The 26688-nt window shown below is 35.6% G+C and overlaps 1 protein-coding gene across 1 annotated transcript in view; it reads left to right on the forward strand.

Annotated features, from left to right (window-relative positions):
• Window positions 1-246: 246 nt before the first annotated feature.
• The window catches only part of LOC132560633 (probable ATP-dependent RNA helicase DHX35), a 43173-nt gene continuing 16731 nt past the window's right edge, over window positions 247-26688 (forward strand). Inside the window, exons 1-21 of the mRNA XM_060225295.1 lie at window positions 247-293; window positions 591-724; window positions 1539-1631; window positions 5020-5097; window positions 5425-5529; window positions 5714-5775; window positions 6944-7013; window positions 7563-7622; window positions 7932-7975; window positions 8731-8799; window positions 10419-10515; window positions 10734-10765; window positions 11486-11567; window positions 14061-14157; window positions 14538-14591; window positions 15211-15309; window positions 15613-15792; window positions 16114-16209; window positions 18546-18640; window positions 19841-19918; window positions 20327-20456. Of these exons, the coding sequence (XP_060081278.1) occupies window positions 257-293; window positions 591-724; window positions 1539-1631; window positions 5020-5097; window positions 5425-5529; window positions 5714-5775; window positions 6944-7013; window positions 7563-7622; window positions 7932-7975; window positions 8731-8799; window positions 10419-10515; window positions 10734-10765; window positions 11486-11567; window positions 14061-14157; window positions 14538-14591; window positions 15211-15309; window positions 15613-15792; window positions 16114-16209; window positions 18546-18640; window positions 19841-19918; window positions 20327-20456 (1792 nt within the window). The 5' untranslated portion in view covers window positions 247-256. The remainder of the gene's footprint in view (window positions 294-590; window positions 725-1538; window positions 1632-5019; window positions 5098-5424; window positions 5530-5713; window positions 5776-6943; window positions 7014-7562; window positions 7623-7931; window positions 7976-8730; window positions 8800-10418; window positions 10516-10733; window positions 10766-11485; window positions 11568-14060; window positions 14158-14537; window positions 14592-15210; window positions 15310-15612; window positions 15793-16113; window positions 16210-18545; window positions 18641-19840; window positions 19919-20326; window positions 20457-26688) is intronic.

The raw sequence follows: 26688 nt of genomic DNA on the forward strand, positions 1-26688 counted from the left end.
TATATTTGACATTTGAAACTAATGAACAGTTCCTTTTGAAAAAAACCTGTTTTGAATATGTATATCACTAATTCATTCATCGGCAAAATTACAATTTACGTTCGCTTCTATATTGCAAAGTGAAACCACATGTATTTTGTTTACAGCGGAAGCGGAAATACCAATACAACGTTAGGCGACGTTCTCTGGCGGGTGTTTCGGAAGCTGAGAAACCAAATAAAGCTGCTCATGCACTTTCGGTTCTGACAAGATAGCTATGGCTCAGAAATTTACCCCAAAATTTTGGAAGCCAGGTTTGCAGCTTATTTAATTGACATATAACTTTTTAATTGTCTAGTCTGTCTATACTAGATTTTGATGGTTATTTGTTGTAAAGCTACTTTACGTTATACAGCCTATTGTAAATTGTATGCAAGATCATCAATGTTGTGAAATGCACTGATATTATTTAAGGTTTCTAGTAATTAATCTGAAAATTCAAAGTAATGAACGTGAAAATTTATATAAAATCTCTCTAAACGATCCTGCACTGGTAATAAACTAAACCAAACTACATGCTCATCAGAAATTTGGTTGATACATACTTTCAGGATCTGATGCACCTGCAACCCCGTTAGAAGAGGAGAGAAAGACAACAACAGAAGAAGCAGCTACAGCATTTGTGTACAACCCAGATATATCCAAATCCATTGAACAACAGCGTCAGAAACTGCCAGTTTTCCAGGTCATAAAGTGATGTTGATGTCATATTGCAACTGAAATGTTGTTTTGATTAATGTTTACAATTTTATATACATATACACCGTTTAAAGGTACCTTATCGCAATCCTTCTGTAAATGTTAAGTCAGTTTTATTGTTGATAATATATGGTGTGATGATCAGTACAGCACATGTGTAATACATATGTAATTAATTTTGTCTCTCAAAATCTGCTGATACAGATTATATAATAAGTATAAAAGGACAAAATTTGACGACCAAACATCAAAGAAAATATCTGGATCAGCTTTATTTGTCGACACTTACAAAAATAATTGTAAACAAGAATAGCTATGTGGAATCATAGGTTAAGCTTATTCCTATTTTTGGGAAATTTCTCATTATGTTTTCAATATATTTTCTTGATGGAGAATTTGTTTATATTCAGAGTTGGAAAAATACCACTTGGGAATATTATTCCTTTTTGGTTGTAAAATTTGTCTTACAAAAACAATTACCTTAATCCATTTATGGAGATCTAGCTGGACTAGTACTATTGCTATTTCTACTTCACGCACCTGTTCAGGGTAAGAGAAATATGCAACCAAGTAAAATAGATGCTTTCTTCCAACCTGTCAGAGACTTTCTTTCCTTGGTTCCACAGATAAATTGAAGATAGAGACCTACAAATATAACACATTATTTCTGTATTTAGTACATCAGAGAAATGGGATCATAATGCTAAATCTTACATTTTAGATTCATACAGGAAAAAAAATGAAAATAAATTTTGTCGCAATGGTGACATAATTTCATTTTAGCGTCTTTTATTTTGCAGCTTCGGAACCACATCCTATACTTGTGTGAGACGTACCAGACAGTGGTCATTGTTGGGGAGACTGGATGTGGAAAGAGTACACAAATTCCTCAGGTCAGTGGTCAACTGGGTGTGGGGCAGTAGACTGACCCCTCAGATTAGAGGTCATTGTTCAGGAGACTGGGATTGGGAAAAGAACAGGTCAGAGGCCAGTCGGTTGCCCTTAGGGAAAAGAGCACAGATGCTTATGATAAGAGGTCATTAGTTGAGGGACTGGTGTGGGAAAAGAGCACAGATTCTTATGATAAGAGGTCATTATTTGAGGGACTGGTGTGGGAAAAGAGCACAGATGCTTATGATAAGAGGTCATTAGTTGAGGGACTGGTGTGGGAAAAGAGCACAGATTCTTATGATAAGAGGTCATTATTTGAGGGACTGGTGTGGGAAAAGAGCACAGATGCTTATGATAAGAGGTCATTATTTGAGGGACTGGTGTGGGAAAAGAGCACAGATGGGAAAAGAGCACAGCTTATGATAAGAGGTCATTATTTGAGGGACTGGTGTGGGAAAAGAGCACAGATGCTTATGATAAGAGGTCATTATTTGAGGGACTGGTGTGGGAAAAGAGCACAGATGCTTATGATAAGAGGTCATTATTTGAGGGACTGGTGTGGGAAAAGAGCACAGATGCTTATGATAAGAGGTCATTATTTGAGGGACTGGTGTGGGAAAAGAGCACAGATTCTTATGATAAGAGGTCATTATTTGAGGGACTGGTGTGGGAAAAGAGCACAGATGCTTATGATAAGAGGTCATTATTTGAGGGACTGGTGTGGGAAAAGAGCACAGATGCTTATGATAAGAGGTCATTATTTGAGGGACTGGTGTGGGAAAAGAGCACAGATGCTTATGATAAGAGGTCATTATTTGAGGGACTGGTGTGGGAAAAGAGCACAGATGCTTATGATAAGAGGTCATTATTTGAGGGACTGGTGTGGGAAAAGAGCACAGATGCTTATGATAAGAGGTCATTATTTGAGGGACTGTGTGAGGTCATTATTTGAGGGACTGGTGTGGGAAAAGAGCTTATGATAAGAGGTCATTATTTGAGGGACTGGTGTGGGAAAAGAGCACAGATTCTTATGATAAGAGGTCATTATTTGAGGGACTGGTGTGGGAAAAGAGCACAGATGCTTATGATAAGAGGTCATTAGTTGAGGGACTGGTGTGGGGAAAAGAGCACAGATGCTTATGATAAGAGGTCATTAGTTGAGGGACTGGTGTGGGAAAAGAGCACAGATGCTTATGATAAGAGGTCATTAGTTGAGGGACTGGTGTGGGAAAAGAGCACAGATGCTTATGATAAGAGGTCATTAGTTGAGGGACTGGTGTGGGAAAAGAGCACAGATTCTTATGATAAGAGGTCATTAGTTGAGGGACTGGTGTGGGAAAAGAGCACAGATTCTTATGATAAGAGGTCATTATTTGAGGGACTGGTGTGGGAAAAGAGCACAGATTCTTATGATAAGAGGTCATTATTTGAGGGACTGGTGTGGGAAAAGAGCACAGATTCTTATGATAAGAGGTCATTATTTGAGTGACTGGTGTGGGAAAAGAGCACAGTCTTATGATAAGAGGTCATTATTTGAGGGACTGGTGTGGGAAAAGAGCACAGATAAGAGGTCATTATGATAAGAGGTCATTAAGAGGTGAGGGACTGGTGTGGGGAAAAGAGCACAGATGCTTATGATAAGAAGTCATTATTTGAGGGACTGGTGTGGGGAAAAGAGCACAGATGCTTATGATAAGAGGTCATTAGTTGAGGGACTGGTGTGGGAAAAGAGCACAGATGCTTATGATAAGAGGTCATTATTTGAGGGACTGGTGTGGGAAAAGAGCACAGATGCTTATGATAAGAGGTCATTAGTTGAGGGACTGGTGTGGGAAAAGAGCACAGATGCTTATGATAAGAGGTCATTAGTTGAGGGACTGGTGTGGGAAAAGAGCACAGATGCTTATGATAAGAGGTCATTACTGGTTGAGGGACTGGTGTGGGAAAAGAGCACAGATGCTTATGATAAGAGGTCATTAGTTGAGGGACTGGTGTGGGAAAAGAGCACAGATTCTTATGATAAGAGGTCATTAGTTGAGGGACTGGTGTGGGAAAAGAGCACAGATTCTTATGATAAGAGGTCATTATTTGAGGGACTGGTGTGGGAAAAGAGCACAGATTCTTATGATAAGAGGTCATTATTTGAGGGACTGGTGTGGGAAAAGAGCACAGATTCTTATGATAAGAGGTCATTATTTGAGGGACTGGTGTGGGAAAAGAGCACAGATTCTTATGATAAGAGGTCATTATTTGAGGGACTGGTGTGGGAAAAGAGCACAGATGCTTATGATAAGAGGTCATTATTTGAGGGACTGGTGTGGGAAAAGAGCACAGATTCTTATGATAAGAGGTCATTATTTGAGGGACTGGTGTGGGAAAAGAGCACAGATTCTTATGATAAGAGGTCATTATTTGAGGGACTGGTGTGGGAAAAGAGCACAGATTCTTATGATAAGAGGTCATTATTTGAGGGACTGGTGTGGGAAAAGAGCACAGATGCTTATGATAAGAGGTCATTATTTGAGGGACTGGTGTGGGAAAAGAGCACAGATCATAATAATAAGAAGACATTATTTGAGGGACTGGTGTGGGAAAAGAGCACAGATTCTTATGATAAGAGGTCATTATTTGAGGGACTGGTGTGGGAAAAGAGCACAGATTCTTATGATAAGAGGTCATTATTTGAGGGACTGGTGTGGGAAAAGAGCACAGATTCTTATGATAAGAGGTCATTATTTGAGGGACTGGTGTGGGAAAAGAGCACAGATTCTTATGATAAGAGGTCATTATTTGAGGGACTGGTGTGGGAAAAGTGCACAGTTTTTTCAGATGATAGGTCATTGATTTTGGAGACTGGGTTTTTAGAATAGTACACAGATTCCTCAGGTCTGCTGGTCAGAAGTTACAGAAACTGCATAATATATCAACTTTTAAAATCAGAGCTCAGAGCATCAGAGTCAGAAATGCTAAAATGTTGAAAGTTCAGTAGTTTATCATGTTTTTCTAATTCTAATGAGACCATCATACTTCCCCTCGCAACCAAGCCCCCCCCCCTCACCCCCCCCATCCTCCCCCAAAAAATACAGAGCAAAACAAATCATGTTAAAATCATGACTAAAACAAGACAGAAAAACATAATGTTGTGTCAAATGAAAAAGTCATGTGTAGCTTTTTCTGAATCAATATTCATGTTGGCCACCACTAAAATTAGAGTTCTCTGATAATTATTGGCTTTAGGGAGAATCCTTTCTAATAAAATCTGTGTTACTAACACATTTAGGATTTGATTTCATTCAAACATTATATTGCAATGTCATAAATAACTGGCTTTTTGTAGTTTTGAAAAATGAAAATGTCCCGCTGTACCCAAATAATATAATTCATCTACAGTACCTGTTGGAGGCTGGCTGGGGGTCAGAAGGTCATGTGATAGGAGTCACACAGCCTCGAAGGGTCGCAGCAGTCACTGTAAGTATACTAAATAGAGTCATATCAGTCACCAGGTTATGTATTGCCCTGAAGATTACACAATTACAAAAACATCAGAAGGATCGTCAATTATTTATCGAAAGACATTCAAAGAAATTTTTCCAACTTCATGTTAAGTGAGGAGAAATTTCATGTTATTGAAATTTTTAACATCAGATGTCTTTTCCTCTCCTTATTGAACCCTTTATTTTAATTTGAAATTCAAATTGAAAGTTGAAGGTGTTTTTTTTATTTAATTGGATAATCTTACTTTATAAATACATGTAGTTGGTAGAGAACTCATTGTTTCCTGTATTTTGATACCAGGTGGCTACGCGTATTGCTGAAGAACGTGGATCTCTACTTGGAGATGAGGTTGGCTACACCATCAGATTTGATGACTGCTCAGACAAAGCCAGAACACGCATCAAGGTGTGGTCAAATATCAGTGATTGTTCAAAAATTTCTTTTATTCTCATTGTATTTTTTACTTTAAAAACCAAAAATTGAATTTTTTTTTACAAATAATTGAAATACAATTTATTTGGTGTGATGAAGTGACCTGATGAATCTATCTTTCATTTTGTTATTTACTATCTGTACATCTTGTTAACAGTTTATGACAGATGGTATGATGATACGGGAAATAATGGAAGACCCCCTCCTTCAAAAATACAGGTATTGCGTATAATGTGTATTGTAACAAAGGTTAATAATGAGAGTTTTTTTAATCATAGTTGATATCTCTGAGTGATGTTGAAGTAGTTTAAAAGTAGTACCAGGAAAAAATTCCCACCATCTCCTTTTGACTACCCTCCCCACAACTCACAACATCATCCCACCTACTTCTCTTCCTTGGTTAAGGCATCTGAATGTCTTTATCATTAGCCCTTTACCTCTGGGTCACAGGTTTCTTCTCTCCATCCACTTGCCACTCCATTCCACCAGCTCTCCATCTCCAGCCTCTCTCACCAGCCTCCTCCCCACCCCATATGCCCCTCCATCCATCCTCCCTTTACACCTCTCCACCTCACCAGCCTCTACACCACACCTGCCCCTCCATCCCACTTCCCTCTCCACCTCACCAGCCTCTACTTCCCATCTGCCCCTCCATCCCACTTCCCTCTCCACCTCACCATCCTCTACACCCCACATGCCCCTCCATACCACCTCCCTCTTCACCTCACCAGCCTCTACACCCCACCTGCCCCTCCATACCACCTCCCTCTGCACCTCACCAGCCTCTGCACCCCACATGCCCCTCCATTCCACCTCCTTTTTTCACCTCACCATCCTCTACACCCCATATGCCCCTCCATCCATCCTCCCTTTACACCTCTCCACCTCACCAGCCTCTACACCACACCTGCCCCTGCATCCCACTTCCCTCTCCACCTCACCAGCCTCTACACCCCATCTGCCCCTCCATCCCACCCCCCTCCACCTCACCATCCTCTACACCCCACATGCCCCTCAATACCACCTCCCTCTTCACCTATGAATTCTTCCCTTTCCATCCAACCTCCGTCTCACAACTGCACCACCTTATCAACGCTACCACCTTCACGCTACCACCTTCTCCACGCTACCACCTTCTCCACACTACCACCTTCTCCATGCTACCTGCCTTTTGCCCAAAACTTCATGTAATACATGTATAAAGTCTAGTGGTGTATATGTCACATGCAAATTGGTGTCATTGTATCATGTAAACCTTATGCTGCATTGTTTTATAAAACTGATGGGTGTCAGGGTATTAAATGTAACTCCCAGCTTAACATTGAGTGTAATGTTTATGAAAAATAAGATTGACGTTCACTCTCTTAACAGACAACATTTGTTTCAGTGTTTTAATGTTAGACGAGGCTCACGAGAGGACTCTGAACACAGATATTGTGATGGGACTTTTGAGGAAGGTTGGTAATATATTTAAACTGATTGGTATGATCATTATTTACGGTGATTACTGTAGAATTGGTATCTTCATATATGAAAATTTTCACAATTTTCTGATAAAATGGTTTAATTATTTTTAAATGAATGACAATTTTGTAATCGGATGGAGAAGATTTCATGGAGTAAATTTTCAGTCACACGAAAATATTATCCACATGAAAATGACCAGTTATATGGTATTAGATTAGAAATAAATCCTTAGAAAATGGATAAAATAAACTAAAATTAATGCTGATCTTACTATATATACCGGTAATTTTCTCAACTACAGGTATACAAATTATTTAGTGTTTAGAAATGAAGCTCAGTTGTTCACCAGACTTAAGTTTTTAAAAGATATTTCTTGCTGCAGAAATTAATATTTTTCAATCAATGGAGCTAAATTCATTATGATGTTTTAGGACTGGAATTAATTTGGGTTGGGGGCAAACTGAAACATTAACTGTAAATTTGTTTGTCTTGAACGATGAATGAAATAGGACTGACAGCATATCTTGTTACATTTACAGATAATGAAGAAAAGGGAAGACCTCCGAATCATAGTGGCTTCTGCCACGCTTAATGCTGAGGTGAGGAGATTTCAGAAATATGGTGCCTCGACTAGAATGAATGTATTTGTTAGAGGTAGAAAAACTAGTATTGATCTCTATCCAATTTATTTCTCATGTCTTTTTATGAATTATCCAATGATGATGTAAACTGCCGTTATACAATCATTTATGGAATAGTAGCAAAAGAACAGTAGGTTCTAAAGTTAACGGGTGAACAATGCAGAGATTCACAGGAAGACAATTAAGCTAAATCAGTTTTAAAATCATCAGTGTGTCATTACCTAATATGCTGAATTTGCCTTTTAAAGTAAAGAACTTTATTTACAGGAAATGAAGACATTCTTCAACAACAATGACACTGGAGATAGAAGGTAAGGGGTCTTCTAGTGTAAAATTGTTGTTTATGATAGACATTAATTGTTTACAAATTTATTGCACTGCCAATTAAGTTTTATTTTAGAGGGGTTAATTCTTGCAAAAATTAAAATTAAATATTTTATAGATACGCTTGATCCCTTTTTTAACCTGATTAATATATGAAAACTATTGTGTTAATGCTATTATTTTCCCCCCCAAAAATACATTTGCCACAATTTGTCTTTTTTGGTATTGAAACACCCTTTTTCATCAGCCAATATTGTTTTGACCGGGTGGCCCCATCATCTATAGAATTTATCTTTATACAACCTTACTGTTGTTGGGACTATGGTACCCATGCAAACCAATTACTGTATATTAAAAAAAAAACTTTGCAAAACATTGGGAAAAAATTTCACATTATTTTTGATAAAACGTGTAGTTTAGTGTAACATTACTTCAGGGTTTGCATATGGTATTTTATAAATAGGACCCCTTTTCAATTTAAATGACTAGGGTCCTTTTTAATTTCTATGCTTCTAAATTCTAAATTGGCAATTACAGCACAAACCAAAATTTGATAACTGCCTCTTATTTTGAGAAAAAAATTCCATGTTATTTATTAAGCCATGACTGAATTATTTCATACAACAAATTATGTATTGATACTTGCCATGTGGTTTCTGAATATTGATTTCAGGTTCCAAATATCTACCTTATTTGTAAGTATCAGTATTGTTCTAAAGTATTTTTTGTAATGCATTTGTAGACAGGACAAAGCCACAATACTGTCCATAGAGGGTAGGACATTTCCAGTGGATATTCACTACAGTATAGAGTAAGTCATTATGTAGATATGACAAAGTCACCATACTTTCCATAGACGATGGGATGTTTCCTGAGGGTTTTATTACTATACAGTATAAAATATTCATAGCATTTTAAGTGTATATCTTGGGTAACATTCCAGCTGAGGAAAATCATTTTGAAAAAGTTCAAATAAATTAAAAAAAAAAAAAAAAAATTATTTATGGAAGAACTACAAAAAGTATTTGGAAACCTTCTTAACTAAAAAATCTACACTTCTAACTAGCATGATTTTAGCCCACCATCATCTGGTGTTATACTAGATGGATCTTTCTCAAACTTCATATATAGGTTTCCCTTGGTCTCTAGTTGTGCTTATATGATTTTGGGTCGTATCAGAAAAACAAAATGGCTGACATGTGGCCAATTGGGATTTTCACAATGAAATTTGTTATCGCAATTTCTTGAGAAAGACGACGAATGGTCATCTTGGATTTCACCAAGTATCGTTTGTTATCCCTATTTCTTGAGATGTACTGGATGGATCTCTCTTAAATTTTCGTACGTAGGTTTCCATTGATTCTTTGTTGTGTCTGATTTTGGGACTGATCAGAAAAACAAAATGGCTGACAGGTGGCCATCTTGGATTTTGCAAAATAAAGTTTGTTATTGTTAGTTCTTGAGAAGTCTAAGATGAATCTCCCATAAAATTTCATATTAGGTTGTGCCTGTTTAAATTTTGGATTGATCAGAAAAACTAAAACTAACCGACATACAACCATCTTTGATTTCACCAAGTAAAGTTTGTTATCTCTATTTCTTGAAAAGTACTACTTGGATCTCTGTCACATTTCATATGTAGGTTTCCCGTGGTTCCTAGTTGTGCCTGTTTGAGACATCCGCACTGAATAGAAAACAAAATAGACTACAAATGGACATCTTGGATTTTGACCTAGAAATTTTTTATCACTCTTTCTTGAGAACTACAGCATGGATCTTTCTTACATTTCATATGTAGGTTCCCCTTTGTAGGTTCCCCTAGTTGTGTCCATTATATTTTTTCATTGGTCAGAAAAAAATGGTTTCCAGGTGACCATCTTTGATTTGGCATTTAAAGATTATTATTACTATTTCTGCATAAGAATGTTCAAATTTCTCACATTGAGAGCAAAGACAGAGAAGAAAAGCAAAAAGAAGGGAAAAGATCCAACTTTTAAAGAACAAATAAAGTTCAGATAATGGTGGGCACCAAGATCCCTCTTGAATCTCTAGTTTTCTGACGGTAATGCCCTGTACTATTGCTGGTACAAAAAAGGTGTTCAAAAGAGATAGGGGCTGTTTAAGGAATAATGTATATAAGGTTATTTGTTATTATATTGATGAAATTTCTTGGTTACCACATGTAAATACAAGAATTGTTTTCTTTTACTTTCTGGTACCTTAGAGTAAAATGCTTCTGTGTAACTTCATAGTTTACTTGGTTCAGGGATGTAGTTTCCTCAATGCGTCAGAAACTTAAATGCACGTCAAGAAAAACAAATACATCCCAATGTGTTAACACTGATGTAGACTGAGACACATGTTTAGGGTATATTACTGCCTTATCCAGGAATGTTATACCATGTAGCTTTACACATTCTGTGGTTACAGTCCAGTACCAGATTATGTGAAGGCGACAGTTGATACAATTATGAAGATCCATCATGGAGAGAAACAAGGAGATGTGCTGGCTTTTCTCACTGGACAGGTAGGTTTTCTACTAGGGCACTGATGTCACTTCCTTAATCAACATGTAATAAGTATGATTTTGATGTGGTAGAAAGCTTGTTAAATATTTTGCTAAAGAATAAAAGTGTTTTGAATTAAAAAAAAGTGCTTAGCAAAGTCAACATTTGATATGAAAATAATCTTCTGATGCTCTGATTGGTGTTGAAACTGGTGATATCTGATAGAACTTATTTTCAGGATGAGGTCCAGAAGGTGGTACAACTTCTGATGTAAGTATACTTTACTTAAAGATGTATGTGACACAAGAGTTGTATGTAGATTGTATCTCCTTTTTGAAAGAGTTACGTTTTAATGCATCTACTTATGTATGATAGAATTAAGGTGTTATGAGTTCTGATATGGTTTATTTTCTGCACAAAGTAGTTTTAATTGTTATGTACAGTAAAACTTGTGTTGAACATGCTTGAAACGAATACATGGGATGAATATTTTGATAGGTCCAGATTTTTATCTTTCCTTTATCGTAGTGAATTAAACATGGATGATTTGAACACGGTTGAATCATATACTGCATTTGTGGGAATATATTTGGTGGCCCATACCCTCTAAATTCTATGATATTTCCTTTTTGTGTCAAACGTTCAGGCATTACCTTGTCTCAGGTAAAAATTCCCTGGCTTTGGTCCAAATGACTGAGTGTGATTGGTTAGCCGTATGAGTGTATAAAAATATGGAATGTTTTTATTTATTCATTACTTAATCATTGCTGTCACGACATGCTTCAAAACAAATATCAAGTAAAGATCCTATGTAAATAAGGTAAGTCTTTGATGCACAATGTCTCCGTTCATAGAAACAAGTCAAAGTTAAGTCGAATATTTCATTTGGTCCATATTTTATTGTATCTAATTATAGAAAGCATGTTGATGGATGTGTTCTGAAGTCTATAGTACAGTACACGATGTCCTGATGGTGTGTTTGTATTGTAGAGATGAAGCTAAACGTATCCCAAAAGACAGACAAAAGATGAAAGTTGTACCAATGTATGGCAGCCTGCCAGCATCAGAACAGGTGATACTTTCTGGACACACCTCTCCTTACATTCAAATCCTGTTTGTTTTCTGAAAAAGTGCTCTCTACAGATCATTTTATCTGAGCATTGTCTACCTTTCTGACAAAAAGTTTCTGTGTAATTAGGGCCTGTTGCATGCTTGAGTGAAGACCCACCAAGCTTGTAAAAATGAATGACCTTGACCCACTTTCAAGGTGACAGGTGTCAAGTATGCTAAAATATTTAAATGACTTCTTCTCAATAATCGAAAGGCCCAGGGCGATTATATTCAGCCTGTATATGCTGGGGTGAAGGGCTACCAAGTTTGTTTATATAATTGACCTTGACTCATCTTTCAAGGTCACAAGCATGAAATATGTTGAAATGTTTAAACAACTTTATTTCAATAATCAAAAGGCCCAGGTTGCTGATATTGGGCCTTTAGTATGCCTGGTTGCTGATATTGGGACTGTAGCATGCTTGGAGGCATGCATGGAGTAGCATGCATGGATGAAGGTCTACCAAGTTTGTTAAAATGAATGACCTTAACCAACTTTCACAGTCACAGGAGTCACATGTATTAATATCTTTAAATGTCTTCTTTTCAATAACCAAAATGTCTAGGGTGTCGACATCAGTCCTTTTGATTCCTGGGATGAAGGACTAACAAGTTTGTTGATAGGAATGACCTTTACCTGCTTTCAAGGTCAGATGTGTAAAATGTGTTAACATGTTTAAGCAACTTTCTCTCTATAACCAAAAGACTTAGGTTGCTTATAATGGGCCTGTCACATGCTGGTATGAAGGGTTATCAATCATGTGATTGACTTTTTTCTTTTTTTTAAAGGTCACTGGGGTCAAATATGTTTAAATCTTTGGACTTCCTCTTTTCAATAATAAACTGGTTCTTTAACATCAGTGGATGAAGGGCTACAAAATTAATTTGAGTAATTGATCTTGACCTATATTTAAGGTTTCTTGGTTCAAATGAGTTGATACCTTTAAATATCTTTTTCAAAAAGCAAAATGTCCAGAGCAATGACAATTGTGTATTTTAAGAATATGATTTCAAGTTTGCGGAAAACATTTTGATGAACCAACAACATCTTCTTTGAAAGCAGTAGAGTAGTTGAGTAATTTTTAGGCCTGGGAGCTGGGACATTCATGTACTCTTACAGACATTATCATTTTTTCTTTTATATCTTTATCTAATGTGCATTTTAGCCCATCATTATCAGATGTCCATGGTCAGTGGTCCATCTGTCCATAAGATATATTTGTTTCACCATTTCTTGAGAAGCACTTTATGGAGCTATCACAAATTTCGTATGTAGGTTCCCCATAGTCCCTAGTTGTGCCTGTCTGACTTTACTGTATAAAACATATTTGATTTTCACTTTTAGATTTGTGATTGCTAGTTCTTGAGAGGTACTGGATGGATCTTTCTTGAATTTCATATACATGCACTTGCCCCTTGGTCTCTCTCTAGTTGTCTTCTTTGATTTTAAGATTGTTCAGAAAAGTAAACTAGCTATACAGTTCACCATCTTTGGTTTTGAAAAAGAAAATTTGTTATGGTAGATTTTGAAAAAGAAAGTTTGTTATGGTAGATTTTGAAAAAGAAAGTTTGTTATGGTAGATTTTGAAAAAGAAAGTTTGTTATCACTATTTCTTGAGAAGAACTGGATACATCTTTTTCAGATTTCATATGTAGGTTCTGATTGGTTCCAAGTTTTGCCAGTTCGATTTTATGAGTATTCTGAAAATATCAAAACGGGGAGCAGGAGGCCATCTTGGATTATGACAATGAAAGTTTGTTATGACTATTTGTTGAGAAGTACTGCATGGAACTCTTTCAAATTTCCAATGTAGGTTCCCTTGTTCCCTGGCTGTGTCTGTTTGATTTTGGGAGTGATCAGGAAAACCAAATGGTGGAAGGGGACCTTCTTGGATTTGGCAGTTAAAGATTATTATTGCTATTTCTGCTAGAAAATGTTCAAATTTTTTATCATAAAGAGCAAAAACAGAGGAGAGGAGAGAAAAGAAGGAAAAAGATTGAATTTTTTAAAAGAAAAAATAAAGGTCAAAGATTTGATGGGCACCACAAGCCCTCTGGGATTTCCTGTCTATAAATATTTTCAGAACTTCATCCCCGGTGCATAATATCAAATGTAAGTACAGTTGAAGCTTGTTGTCTTGAACTCGTATGACTGGAAGACCCTGTTTAAATCCAAGCATTTTGCCTGCCTAACTTGACACAAAACATTCAAACTAACTAAAATTGAATAATAAGATATCTGGAAGTTTTCCCGTGGTCCTGCTGAGTTTGAAATAACAAGGTTCAACTGTATGTGCTGTATGGTTTTTCATTGTTTTGTTAAAGTTCTCTGACGCATACACATGTGTCTGCTACAAAATTTGAAAGTGAAAAAAATCAGAAACGTGAAAAATATTGAAATTTCTTTTCAGTTTGTTGAACTTAATTAATCATGGTCTGTAAAATATTATTTTAGATGAAGGTTTTCCAAAGGACACCATTTAATACAAGAAAGATCGTGATAGCAACAAATATAGCAGAGGCGTCTATAACAATAGATGGTATCGTATACAGTAAGTTCAGACCTTCATATACTCTTCCTTTATGTGACTCCAGCTGTTTTACACTTGTAGTAATTTAAATTTCCACATCACATTAATGTAATTTGAATTTTTTTCAAGATAATTTTTCATAATTCATATTTCAAAAGTTTGAAAAAATGCGTTTGTACATTGTCAAAAATTATATCCTTCTGCACAGGTATCCATCTTTTCTGTTTTTCTCTCCTAGAACATGGTGAAATACAGAATTCATTGACTATAACAGTCTAACAGTAAAATTGTTATAAAATTCAGTGTTCTATCTGACCATATTTTTCAGTAAATGCTAATTTTTAGGTTCTACATGCAGCCCCCTTAGTTACCAGTGGTTCACTTTTGTATTATTTTGACAGTTGTAGACTGTGGATTTGTGAAATTGGTGGCTTATAATCCCAAGACTGGGATAGGTAAGGTATCTCACTTTTATTATTATTGTTATACAGTGATTCAGAATTAAGTTCTGTATATTACAATGTACTGGCAGTCGTTCTCATTTTGGTAAAAATATGTTGTCATTATATTTATATATCATTATGGAGAATTGAGCTTTAAACAACCTATTTTGGTTATCTAAAATATGCCTTATATACAGATACATGTAGAAATATCATGTATGATATAAATTGTGTAATTTGTGATAAGCAGAGGTTATATCTGGTAAAGAGCCAGCTCACAGTGACATGTCCATTGTAATTCAGTAGAAACCTAACCAAGGTTTCCTTTCCCAATACTAAGCTCATCTGTCTTTATTGAGGCTGAAGTTCTCCGTTGATCTCCAAAGCTTATAGCATGATGAATGTTAGTTCTTACTCAGCAACTATTTCATTAAATTATTTTAATAAATGGTCTTTAAGTTGAAACTTGAGTCAAAATTATCACTTTCTTGTTTGTGTCAAATCTAGTGTCATATTTTAATCCGTAAAACAACTGTTTTTGAGGTATATTTTTAGCAACTGTTACTGTTTATAAAAAAGAGTCCTGTCTGTTTTGTACTTAGTCATATCTATCTTGATCTGTTTCTCGCAGAATCATTGGTGATAATTCCTGTTTCACAAGCATCAGCCAATCAGCGTGCAGGGCGAGCTGGCAGGGTGCGTGCCGGGAAAGCCTTCAGACTTTACACAGGTATTATCAACATATTGTAGATATAGGGTTTTACATTTGTGTTAGTTTTGAATCTGGTGAACAAATTTGATAATGTGTATGATATCAGCCTTCAATTAATTTCCCTTAAAAGGAATTAACAATTGTAAATGATGTTGTTTATTTATGAGCTGATATCCGATGTGTCATTATATATACTTTCCATGGAATGAGGCATGGATAAGATGATTCAAATACATGAAAAGGAAAATTCATTAAAATCAATTCAGTTGACAAGGACAGATTCTGTAGATTTTTATATACATCTTTACCATTTATCTACAGAAAAAGCTTTTGATGACCTGCCTGCAGCCACTGTTCCAGAGATGCAGCGTAGTGACCTGGCCCCAGTCGTTCTACAAATGAAAGCTCTCGGTGTCGGCAATGTTCTACGTTTTAATTTCCTGTCTCCACCACCAGCTCAGAACATGGTTCGAGGGCTGGAGCTGTTGTATGCACTGGGTGGTAAGTATATTGAGCATAAATCTGGAGGGATAAAGGAAAAAATCATATAATACTCTACTAATATGTAAAATAATTATTCTTTTCATTAGTTTATTAATATCAGCTGTTTATGGAAATCATACAGGACCCTACTAATTTGTAAATAATTATTCTTTTCATTAGTTCATTAATATCAGCTTCTAATGGACAAGATTTTATTAACATCATACTTCATATTGAGATTACTTCACATTTTAAAATTTGAAAAATTTGCTGACAAGAATGAAACTTTTGATTTCTGAATAATAGAAGGAAATGATGTAGACATGTTTGTATTAACAGCCATGGATGACAATGGCATGCTGACCTCACCATTAGGACTACAAATGGCAGAGTTTCCACTGTCTCCAATGTTCGCCAAGATGTTGCTTGTATCTGGTGAGTTAATTACGTCATTCGTCACAGAACTAACACGCTACGGCCCTGTTGTTTTGATTTAGTCTAAGAAAACCTAAAGCAATGTTGACATTTCGAGAATGGTAATGCAGATACGCTGGAACATGGTGAAAGTCTCAAAATCCATCTTCCTTTACTGGCTATAGCTTGGTCAGTAGTGTACTGGTCAATGCAACATCAAGTGAAAATTCTAGCTGTGTAATTAAAAGCTCCAAAACCAAAGTCGATCATATTTCTTCTGTGGTCTGTGGTATTGGGGTTGTGTCATTGGGCAAAACACTTTACCTCAATGGCTTTTAATATCTGGTGACGAACCTCCCATATGTCATTCTGTGATGTAGCAACCAGTTTGAATAAGGAAACCTTGCCTTGAAATGGCCCTTGCTGTTCTCTGATGAACTCAGCAATTCACACTTATATCTTCTCTGTGCCATAAGAGTAAAATGTAGGCATCTTTATGTGGACATGAGGTTTTCTAGTTTGGAAACATTAAATAGAAGATTTCACATCTGTGATCTCTTTGATAAAGATGATGTGAGTCCATCATGTACAGTAGCATAATTTCAATGTTACCAACATTGGTTTTGGTGGAGCCCTTTTGTAATCTTCATGGAACTGTTGTCAGTACAGCCATTGACTATTATTTTGTCAGAAACAAATTAATCAAATGACTATTAAGGAGTCTTTAATGTTGCTAAGACATTTTGCAAGGGAATGAAGATGGTGTGTATATAAAATAAAACTTTTGTTGATCATTAGTTTGCCTGTTAGTTCTGTTGTTGTATACCTTGTTCTCATTTTGAGGACATGACATTATTTACTTGGCTTGACCATGGTTTCTTGACATTTGTCATTAATGAAGCAGAAGACACTTACTCTTTTGAAACACATGGTCTTATTGCCCTTGAACTTTTTTCAGAAGTCTCCATATAAATCATCTATATTTTGTTCATGTTTTGGTCTAGTTTTATGGAATTTGAGTTTGGATTATGATTATGTTGGTATTTTCTTGTTTTTTTTTTGTACTCCTGACAAGGTGTTGATAAGTTTGAGATAGAACCATAAACCATTATATTGCTATGGCCTTGCATACTTGTTGTTTTTACTCTTTTGATTAAATAGACCTTAAAAGACTTGCATACATACTGTTTTTACTCTTTTGCCTCAATATAATAGATTTATGAAATAGCTATATGTTGCCTTATTAGGTTCTATTGTTTCATACCTTACAACTGAATTTGTTACTTGAGTGTAAGGAATGATAATTTTAGACTTGTTGTACAACTTCATGATTGCAATTGAAAAACATTGGAAGCATGATCTTGCCAGAATCCATTTTAAAATGTGGACAGTATCACTTTGATTGATATATTCTAAAATGTGGACAGTATCACTTTGATTGATATATTCTAAAATGTGGACAGTATCACTTTGATTGATACATTTTAAAACGTGGACAGTATCACTTTGATTGATACATTTTAAAATGTGGACAGTATCACTTTGATTGATACATTCTAAAATGTGGACAGTATCACTTTGATTGATACATTCTAAAATGTGGACAGTATCACTTTGATTGATACATTCTAAAATGTGGACAGTATCACTTTGATTGATACATTCTAAAATGTGGACAGTATCACTTTGATTGATACATTCTAAAATGTGGACAGTATCACTTTGATTGATACATTCTAAAATGTGGACAGTATCACTTTGATTGATACATTCTAAAATGTGGACAGTATCACTTTGATTGATATATTCTAAAATGTGGACAGTATCACTTTGATTGATATATTCTAAAATGTGGACAGTATCACTTTGATTGATACATTCTAAAATGTGGACAGTATCACTTTGATTGATATATTCTAAAATGTGGACAGTATCATTTTGATTGATACATTCTAAAATGTGGACAGTATCACTTTGATTGATACATTCTAAAATATGGACAGTATCATTTTGATTGATATATTCTAAAATGTGGACAGTATCACTTTGATTGATACATTCTAAAATGTGGACAGTATCACTTTGATTGATACATTCTAAAATGTGGACAGTATCACTTTGATTGATACATTCTAAAATGTGGACAGTATCATTTTGATTGATACATTCTAAAATGTGGACAGTATCACTTTGATTGATACATTCTAAAATGTGGACAGTATCACTTTGATTGATATATTCTAAAATGTGGACAGTATCATTTTGATTGATATATTCTAAAAATTACTAGCCAATAATGACACTCTGTGATTAACATTCTATGTAAAACTATACATATGGTGTTGTTCCATTCAAAGGCGAGTACCAGTGTTCTGTGGAAGCTGTTGCTGTGGCAGCAATGACCCAAATACAGAATGTGTTTGTAACCCCTTCTGGTCAGCGGAACACATCAGTAAGTTACTATAGTTACAGCATCACATTATTACACAAACTATGTGGTTAAAGGAACACATAAGAAAATTACCATGGTTACATCACCACATTGATACACTATCCTTCTGGTCAAAGGAACACATTAAGTAAGACTCCATGGTTACAGCATCACATTGATACATTCTCCTTCTGGACAAATGAACACATTAAGTAAGTCTCCATGGTTACAGCATCACATCAATACACTATCGTTCTGGTCAAAGGAACACGTTAAGTAAGTCACCATGGTTACAGCATCATATCATTACACTATCGTTCTGGTCAAAGGAACACATTAAGTAAGTCACCATGGTTACAGCATCACATCAATACACTATCCTTCTGGTCAAAGGAACACATTCGCTAAGTCATTATGGTTACACTGCCAAACTTAGCAACAATACTGTAGGCCCTGGTGCTGTAACAAAGAGTAATTGTACAACAAACCAGAATGGTATTTGAACAAATATAAGACAGATTTTGGTTGTAATTTAAAGGCCAATAATGTTTTATTTGGTAGATTTTGGTTGTAATTTAAAGGCCAATAATGTTTTATTTGGTAGATTTTGGTTGTAATTTAAAGGCCAGTAATGTTTTATTTGGTAGATTTTGGTTGTAATTTAAAGGCCAGTAATGTTTTATTTGGTAGATTTTGGTTGTAATTTAAAGGCCAATAATGTTTTATTTGGTAGATTTGAATCATATCTGGCTGTTGGTCAGTCCAGATCTTTCAGCTAATGACAAGATGAAAATGATGTAGTATTTGCTTTCATTAGATATATCAGCAACATAACTAACGATTGTTTGACTGCTTTGGTTTTCATATCTTAAACTCCTATCAATAACAATATACTACGAACACCTAAAATGTATTAGATATTATCGAATCAATATCTGTTGTTTCCAGGTGTAGATATATACAGATGAGTAAAAGCATTGTAGGGGATTATTTCCAAATTTGATTTCAAGGTTCTCAGGATCAGTTAGAAATGTAAAGATCATATTTGATATTTGTTTGCATTGAAAAAAAGAATCAGGTATAGTGGGATTAACTGTAGTTTTGGCTGTCAAGACAATCTGTAGCATTAACAGAATCTAACAAAACACATAGATGGTGATTTAAGATTGAGCACAGCTTGTGATAGACCATGCTACATTTTGTTAAATCTTTGATTGACAGGACAAGATGAAAAGAAAATTTTCTGTCGAAGAAGGTGATCATGTGACTCTGGTTAATGTTCTGGCTGCTTTTCTCAAGGTCAGTAAAGTTAGAAACTTAGAAACGAGTAGTATGACACGTAATTACTCATCCTTTCTACAGTAAAATGAATGTCACAGTATGGTGATTCTCAAGAGGTGACAAAAGGATGACTATCTCACTAAAAGTTATATCTATATTAATGTGTCTAGATGTTGAGTGGTCAGGACACTTGGTGTGGAAGGAAATTATAGAGAACCCAAGTGTTTTACAGTTTGGGTCAAAATGATTTTCATTCGTTTAAACAGACGATTGAATTGCATTTCGTACTTCAAAAATTCACCCATCCTTAATCACAGATAATGCTGCAAAGATGACAACTAAGTTTTTTTAAAAAAAATTAACTTAATAGTGTTGAAGGTCTGTTCTTTGTGTAGGTACTAGAATTGACAGATCTTATAATTACAGTATGGCAGTAGTAAGAAATGGTGCCATGAGTTCTTACTGAACTACAAGGGCCTCACCCGAGCTGTACAGATCCGTGACCAGTTAACACGACTCCTCACCAGATTCAACATTCCTATGGTATCCTGTGAAGGTAGGCAACTTTTGTAGTCTTTCGTCTGCATGTGTTTTATTTCAGCAGGAGTTATCTTTCCTGTTATGTCAACTATCACAGTTTCGAGTGAAGGTTTTAAAGCTGAAGATGCTCATGGAAGACTGAAAACTTGGGTGGTAAAAAGACAACTTTGTCAATGCTGTACACCCATCCTATCAATAAAACTAGATTACAAACTAAAGATACAGGTTCAGGTACAAGGCTGTTTGGTAGTTTGATAACAACCATCTTTGTCGGAGAAACAAGTCTCTTTGGCAGGATCCTATCATAAAAGTTGAAATATTTTTTTAAAAAGTTTTGTAACAAGAATTCCGTTAGAGAACCTATCTTAGATTAAAAGATTGGTAACAAGAAAATTAAAGTATTTTATTGAAAAGTCTAATTCTCTTTAATTTTTTTGAGGAGTCTTCATGTAAATCTTTCATTTGTTTGCCCCAGTTTTATCGAATATGAGTTTGGATTGTGATTATGTTGACATGTTGGTATTTTCTTGTTGTTTCCATAACAGATGACTGGGTAATAGATGACTTATCTATTTCAAATTCTTTCCATGCTAACTATTAAAGATTTTATCTCCATGTGCTTTTCCATGACATGGAATGCACCTTGCCTTGGCAGCTGCATGTTATAATTTTTACATAGAAACTTGATTGGTGTTGAATAGAGGAAACTCTACAGACGGGAGATTAAGGGCTGGTCTGGCTATAAATCATTCATGATAGGTAAATATCTAACTAGGAAAAGCCAGGTGTAAGGAGAATCTAGGACAATATAGTTAATATCTGAAGGAAAACAAACTTGTATCATGCTATTTTATGGCGTGAAAACAACTTGGGCTGCTTCATTATCACATCATGAAAATTCCTGATGTTTGAAATAAAAAGGGAAGGTGTTAGACTTGATCAGGACTTGCAGCACCAGGGTGTATCAAGGTTATAGACTTTTAATGGTGGTACAGGTGTGTAGCCCAGCAGTTTATATCATCTACTGAAATCTAGGTCAATTAATAACTAAAGCTTTCTCAGGTCCTTTAGATGTGAAATTAATTAGACCAGGACAGTGGAAAATACTAAGTGTTTACCTGTGGTGGGATGTAGAGGATATTAAATGGCTTCCTTTGTGATAACATATATAAGTATTCCAGAATATTTATATTTTCATGTGCGACAGTTGAAAAATATGGATATAGTGTCTTGATTAGCCCACCATCATCAGATGGTCGGCTATTCAATTCATTCTGTGTCCATGGTCCATTATTCATCCATCTGTCCATCATCCGTCCGTCCCTAAACAATTTTGTTATTGCTATTTCTTGAGAAGTCCTGCATGGATCTTTCTTAAATTGCAAATGTAGGTTTCCCTTGGTCTCTAGTTGTGTCATTGTAATTTTAGGTCTGATCAGGAAAAAAAAAATGGCCGAAAGGTGACCATCTTGGATTTTGACTTTGAAAGTTTGTTATTGCTATTTCTTGAGAAGTCCTGCATGGGTCTTTCTTAAATTGCAAATGTAGGTTTCCCTTGGTCTCTAGTTGTGTCAATGTAAATTCAGGTCTGATCAGGAAAAAAAATGGCCGAAAGGTGGCCATCTTGGGTTTTGCCAAGTGAAGATTGTTATAGCTATTTCTGAAGAAGTACTGAATGGATATCTCTCAAATTTTATAAGTATGTTCCCTTTAATCTCTCCTTGTGCTTGTTTGAATTTTGGGACAGATCAGAAGAAACAAAATGGCTTACAGTTGGCCATTTTGGATTTGGCAGGTTAAGATTATCATTTGTTTCTTCAAAGGATTGTTCAAATGTCTTATCGTTAAGAGCAAACACAGTGAAGAGAAAAGAAGGGAAAAGATTCAACTTTCAAAGAGCATATAAAGGTCAAACAATGATGGACGTCAAGATCCCTCTGGGATCTCTTGTCAAATGATGAATTCCTTCATTTCATTGGCAAAAGTTGTAATAAATATGTGTATCTGAATGTAGTGTAATATACAATCATTGGCCAGTTTTCAGGTCAATATTATGAGAAAGTGATATTTTTAAAGGCTGAAGTTGATAACGATTATTATATGACATTTCCCCAACATTTTCATTGTGCTAAATGAAAATAAATGAAAATAAATGAAAATTTTCTGTCATTAGATAGAACATGACAAATAAACATTCCATGATACATCCCTGCTACAATAAAAACCACAGAACCAGTAGGATACTTGTGGTATGATTATTCACAGTGTACAACACCATTTCATTTAATGGCAACAAACGCATCGAAATGAGATACACAGAAAACTTAGTAACAAAATAAATTCCTCATCTAGCACAACATATGCTCATGTGAAATTAAAATTTTCTGTGCTCTCTGTTCAGTTGGTCAGATTTAGTACAAGAAAAGACGTTAGATTATTAAGCATTTTGTTAAAATTAAAACTATATTTAGATTCACACGACAATCTATCTAAATCAGAGCTTAAAAGGTTTGCGAAATTGGTTGAATCCTTCTTTTCATTAGAAAAGAATGAAAAATCTTCACTGCTTTTTCTGCAGTTGCCAGCCTGTGTATTTTTAGGAGCTTTTCCTTTCAGTAAACTTTTAAATTATTCCTTGTTTTATCATGTCAGATGTCCAATTGTTAGCCATTTCATCAACAAATGTCATCAGCAGGTGATGTTCTGACATCATGGAAATCACTTGTTACATTAGGGTATGAGCTAGTGTTGTCAGAGTGGTATTTCTACCTTGAAAACTTGAAACTTGTGTTTATACTTTGTTATAAAATTGTGTTATTAGATTGTTCAAATGACTTGAAGTACTGATTTCGGGTTAATATGATGTTTAAACAATGTTGGAATATTTAAAATTGACCCATCATGGAAAAGGAAAAAACAGTGATATGATAAATTTTCACACCTATAGTGAGATATGTAGGTACTATTGTTGATCTTAAGGTTACAGATCTGATCACCTATCGTGATTGTTCCCGAGCTTGTTGTGTATATCTTATATCAATGTACTGTATCTCCTGGTTATAAGCCACAGCTCTGTGGTCCGACAGTTTGTATACTGATGTGGCTTATATGTGGACAAAAAAATCTACAGTGTGAACTTGAGGTTTTTTAATGTAAAACCAATTTTCATGAGGTAATACTTACCATAACTTTAGTATAGTATATGGGTGTAGGTACCATATTTGCATACTAAAGTTATGGTAATTATTACTGAAATGAAAATATGATTCATTTCCAACATGATGCAGGTTGGCCTAGATTGTCAAATCTTCAATACACCTACTCTGTGGGAACAAGTTTGTATTTTCTATGTAAACGTCACTCTAATTCTTGTTGAAAGTTTTAGGCGTCTTAAATATCTAAGATATTTAGACTTTAATACCTGGTACCAATTAAATCAAATTAATTGAACCCTGCCAAAGTGGCCTCCTGCCTCTGTGATGATGAGGAAGGCTTTCATTGGACACATCTCTAGCCTATTCTTCTATTGATATTGTAATTATAAAGTATGTGTAACTGATTAAGAATGGAATGTTTCATAATTAAGCTTCATCAGCATTGGTCTCTTATTTAGGTCATTCTAGTGGACCTGATATAACTACATAAAATTGTTCTTCACCGCCGACAATGGCTTAACAATGAAATGGAAACATAAATTGAAAACTTAGAAAAAAAGGAAAGAATGGAAGAAAAAAAAGAAAGAATAATTGGGTTACCAGGTAAAGCAGAGCAGGGTATAATGAAAAATACCAGCAAAATATTGAAAACACACCAAGTGTCTACCCAACATCAGATCCTAGATATTGAAAACACACCAAGTGTCTACCAAACATCTGATCCTAGGTATTGAAAACACACCAAGTGTCTACCCAACTTCAGATCCTAGATATTGAAAACACACCAAGTGTCTACCCAACATCTGATCCTAGATATTGAAAACACACCAAGTGTCTACCCAACATCTGATCCTAGATATTGAAAACACACCAAGTGTCTACCCAACATCAGATCCTAGATATTGAAAACACACCAAGTGTCTACCCAACATCTGATCCTAGATATTGAAAACACACCAAGTGTCTACCCAACTTCAGATCCTAGATATTGAAAACACACCCAAGTGTCTACCCTACGTCTGATCCTAGATATTGAAAACACACCCAAGTGTCTACCCAACATCTGATCCTAGATATTGAAAACACACCCAAGTGTCTACCCAACATCTGATCCTAGATATTGAAAACACACCCAAGTGTCTACCCAACATCTGATCCTAGATATTGAAAACACACCAAGTGTCTACCCAACATCTGATCCTAGATATTGAAAACACACCAAGTGTCTACCCAACATCAGATCCTAGATATTGAAAACACACCAAGTGTCTACCCAACATCAGATCCTAGATATTGAAAACACACCAAGTGTCTACCTAACTTCAGATCCTAGATATTGAAAACACACCCAAGTGTCTACCCAACATCTGATCCTAGATATTGAAAACACACCCAAGTGTCTACCCAACATCTGATCCTAGATATTGAAAACACACCCAAGTGTCTACCCAACATCTGATCCTAGATATTGAAAACACACCCAAGTGTCTACCCAACATCTGATCCTAGATATTGAAAACACACCAAGTGTCTACCCAACATCTGATCCTAGATATTGAAAACACACCAAGTGTCTACCCAACATCAGATCCTAGATATTGAAAACACACCAAGTGTCTACCCAACATCAGATCCTAGATATTGAAAACACACCAAGTGTCTACCTAACTTCAGATCCTAGATATTGAAAACACACCCAAGTGTCTACCCAACATCTGATCCTAGATATTGAAAACACAATGGATAAAAACATACAAAATATTAGATCCTAGATGTTCAAAACACACCAAAAATCTTTCCAAATATACATAAAATCATAAAAACAAAGGATTGACATGCTCACCGTGTTTAGTGGTTGAAGTAATGCTCTCTAAAGACATTTTTTGTTTAGTATGGTTTACACTATTATTGGTTATGCAGAAGCTAGTTGATCTGTATCTTTTCAAGTATGTAGGCAGACAATTTGAAAAAAGTACAGTTAAAGTAAGTGCTAATTACCAACGTATAAACACAGAAGTCAAATGGTTTGTATGTAAGGGTAAAAAAAAAGATTTTCTGTGTTTTGCCTTGAATTTGCTGAGGTTAATGTGATAACCATGGATATGTTAAGTCTAAACTCCAGTTGATGACTGGCCATGCTTTATCAATAGCATCTGTCACCATGCTCAAGTGTAGCAAACATTTTTATTATATTGATCTTTGATTTTAAAACACTTTGATGAATCAAGGTTGATTGAAGGTCAAGAGGTCATTGAGTACAATCAATATGTATTATTTGTTTTATATGCAGCAGGCTGTGTGTGATGATTAAAACATATGGGAACATTCAAAGAAAGCATCACTAGTAATTTAAAGAAAATTGTTTGATTCATATTTACTTTAGGCAGTGATAGTTAGACTGTTGCCCTACCAAACCTCTGGTAATGATCCAAGCTTCCACATTCAATATCAGTTTCAGATTGTGTTTCAGGAAATTATAAATAGACCAGTCTGTGCTGTGGTGGTTGTGCCTTGGGCAAGATTCTTCACCCTAATCACTCTGGATGTCATGTGATGGGCCTCCTGTATGTTGTTCAGTGAGGTAACCACCAACTACTGTAAGGAGGTCCTGTCTTAAAATGGCACCTGGCTGTTCATGGGATGATAAACACAGCAAATAAACAAACAATCATATTTATTACCCTTATAAATACTATATATTTACTTATCATTCTCCACCATGCGGTGCTGGTGGTACGGGTGAGGAGTATTATAGATACCCTCTTAATCAGGTTATATCTGTAATTGTATCCATGATTCTGTATAGTTGATAACAGGTTCCATCTGTGTCAATGTCTATCGTCTGTACAGCTGTACACTCTGAAACGCAAGTTTTAACTGTGCTTGTGTCCATCTGTCTGTACAGTCTGAAACAGGATCTATCTGCCTGTACAGTGTGAAATAGGATCTATCTGTCTGTACAGTCTGAAACAGGATCTATCTGTCTTTGTGTCCATCTGTCTGTATAGTCTGAAACAGGATCTATCTGTCTTTGTGTCCATCTGTCTGTACAGTCTGAAACAGGATCTGTCTGTCTTGGTGTCCATGTGGCTG

The sequence above is a fragment of the Ylistrum balloti genome, unplaced genomic scaffold, assembly GCF_031769215.1.
Source record: "Ylistrum balloti isolate Yb309-2 unplaced genomic scaffold, AGI_CSIRO_Ybal_v1 Utg371088, whole genome shotgun sequence".
Taxonomy (NCBI): Eukaryota; Metazoa; Mollusca; class Bivalvia; order Pectinida; family Pectinidae; genus Ylistrum; species Ylistrum balloti.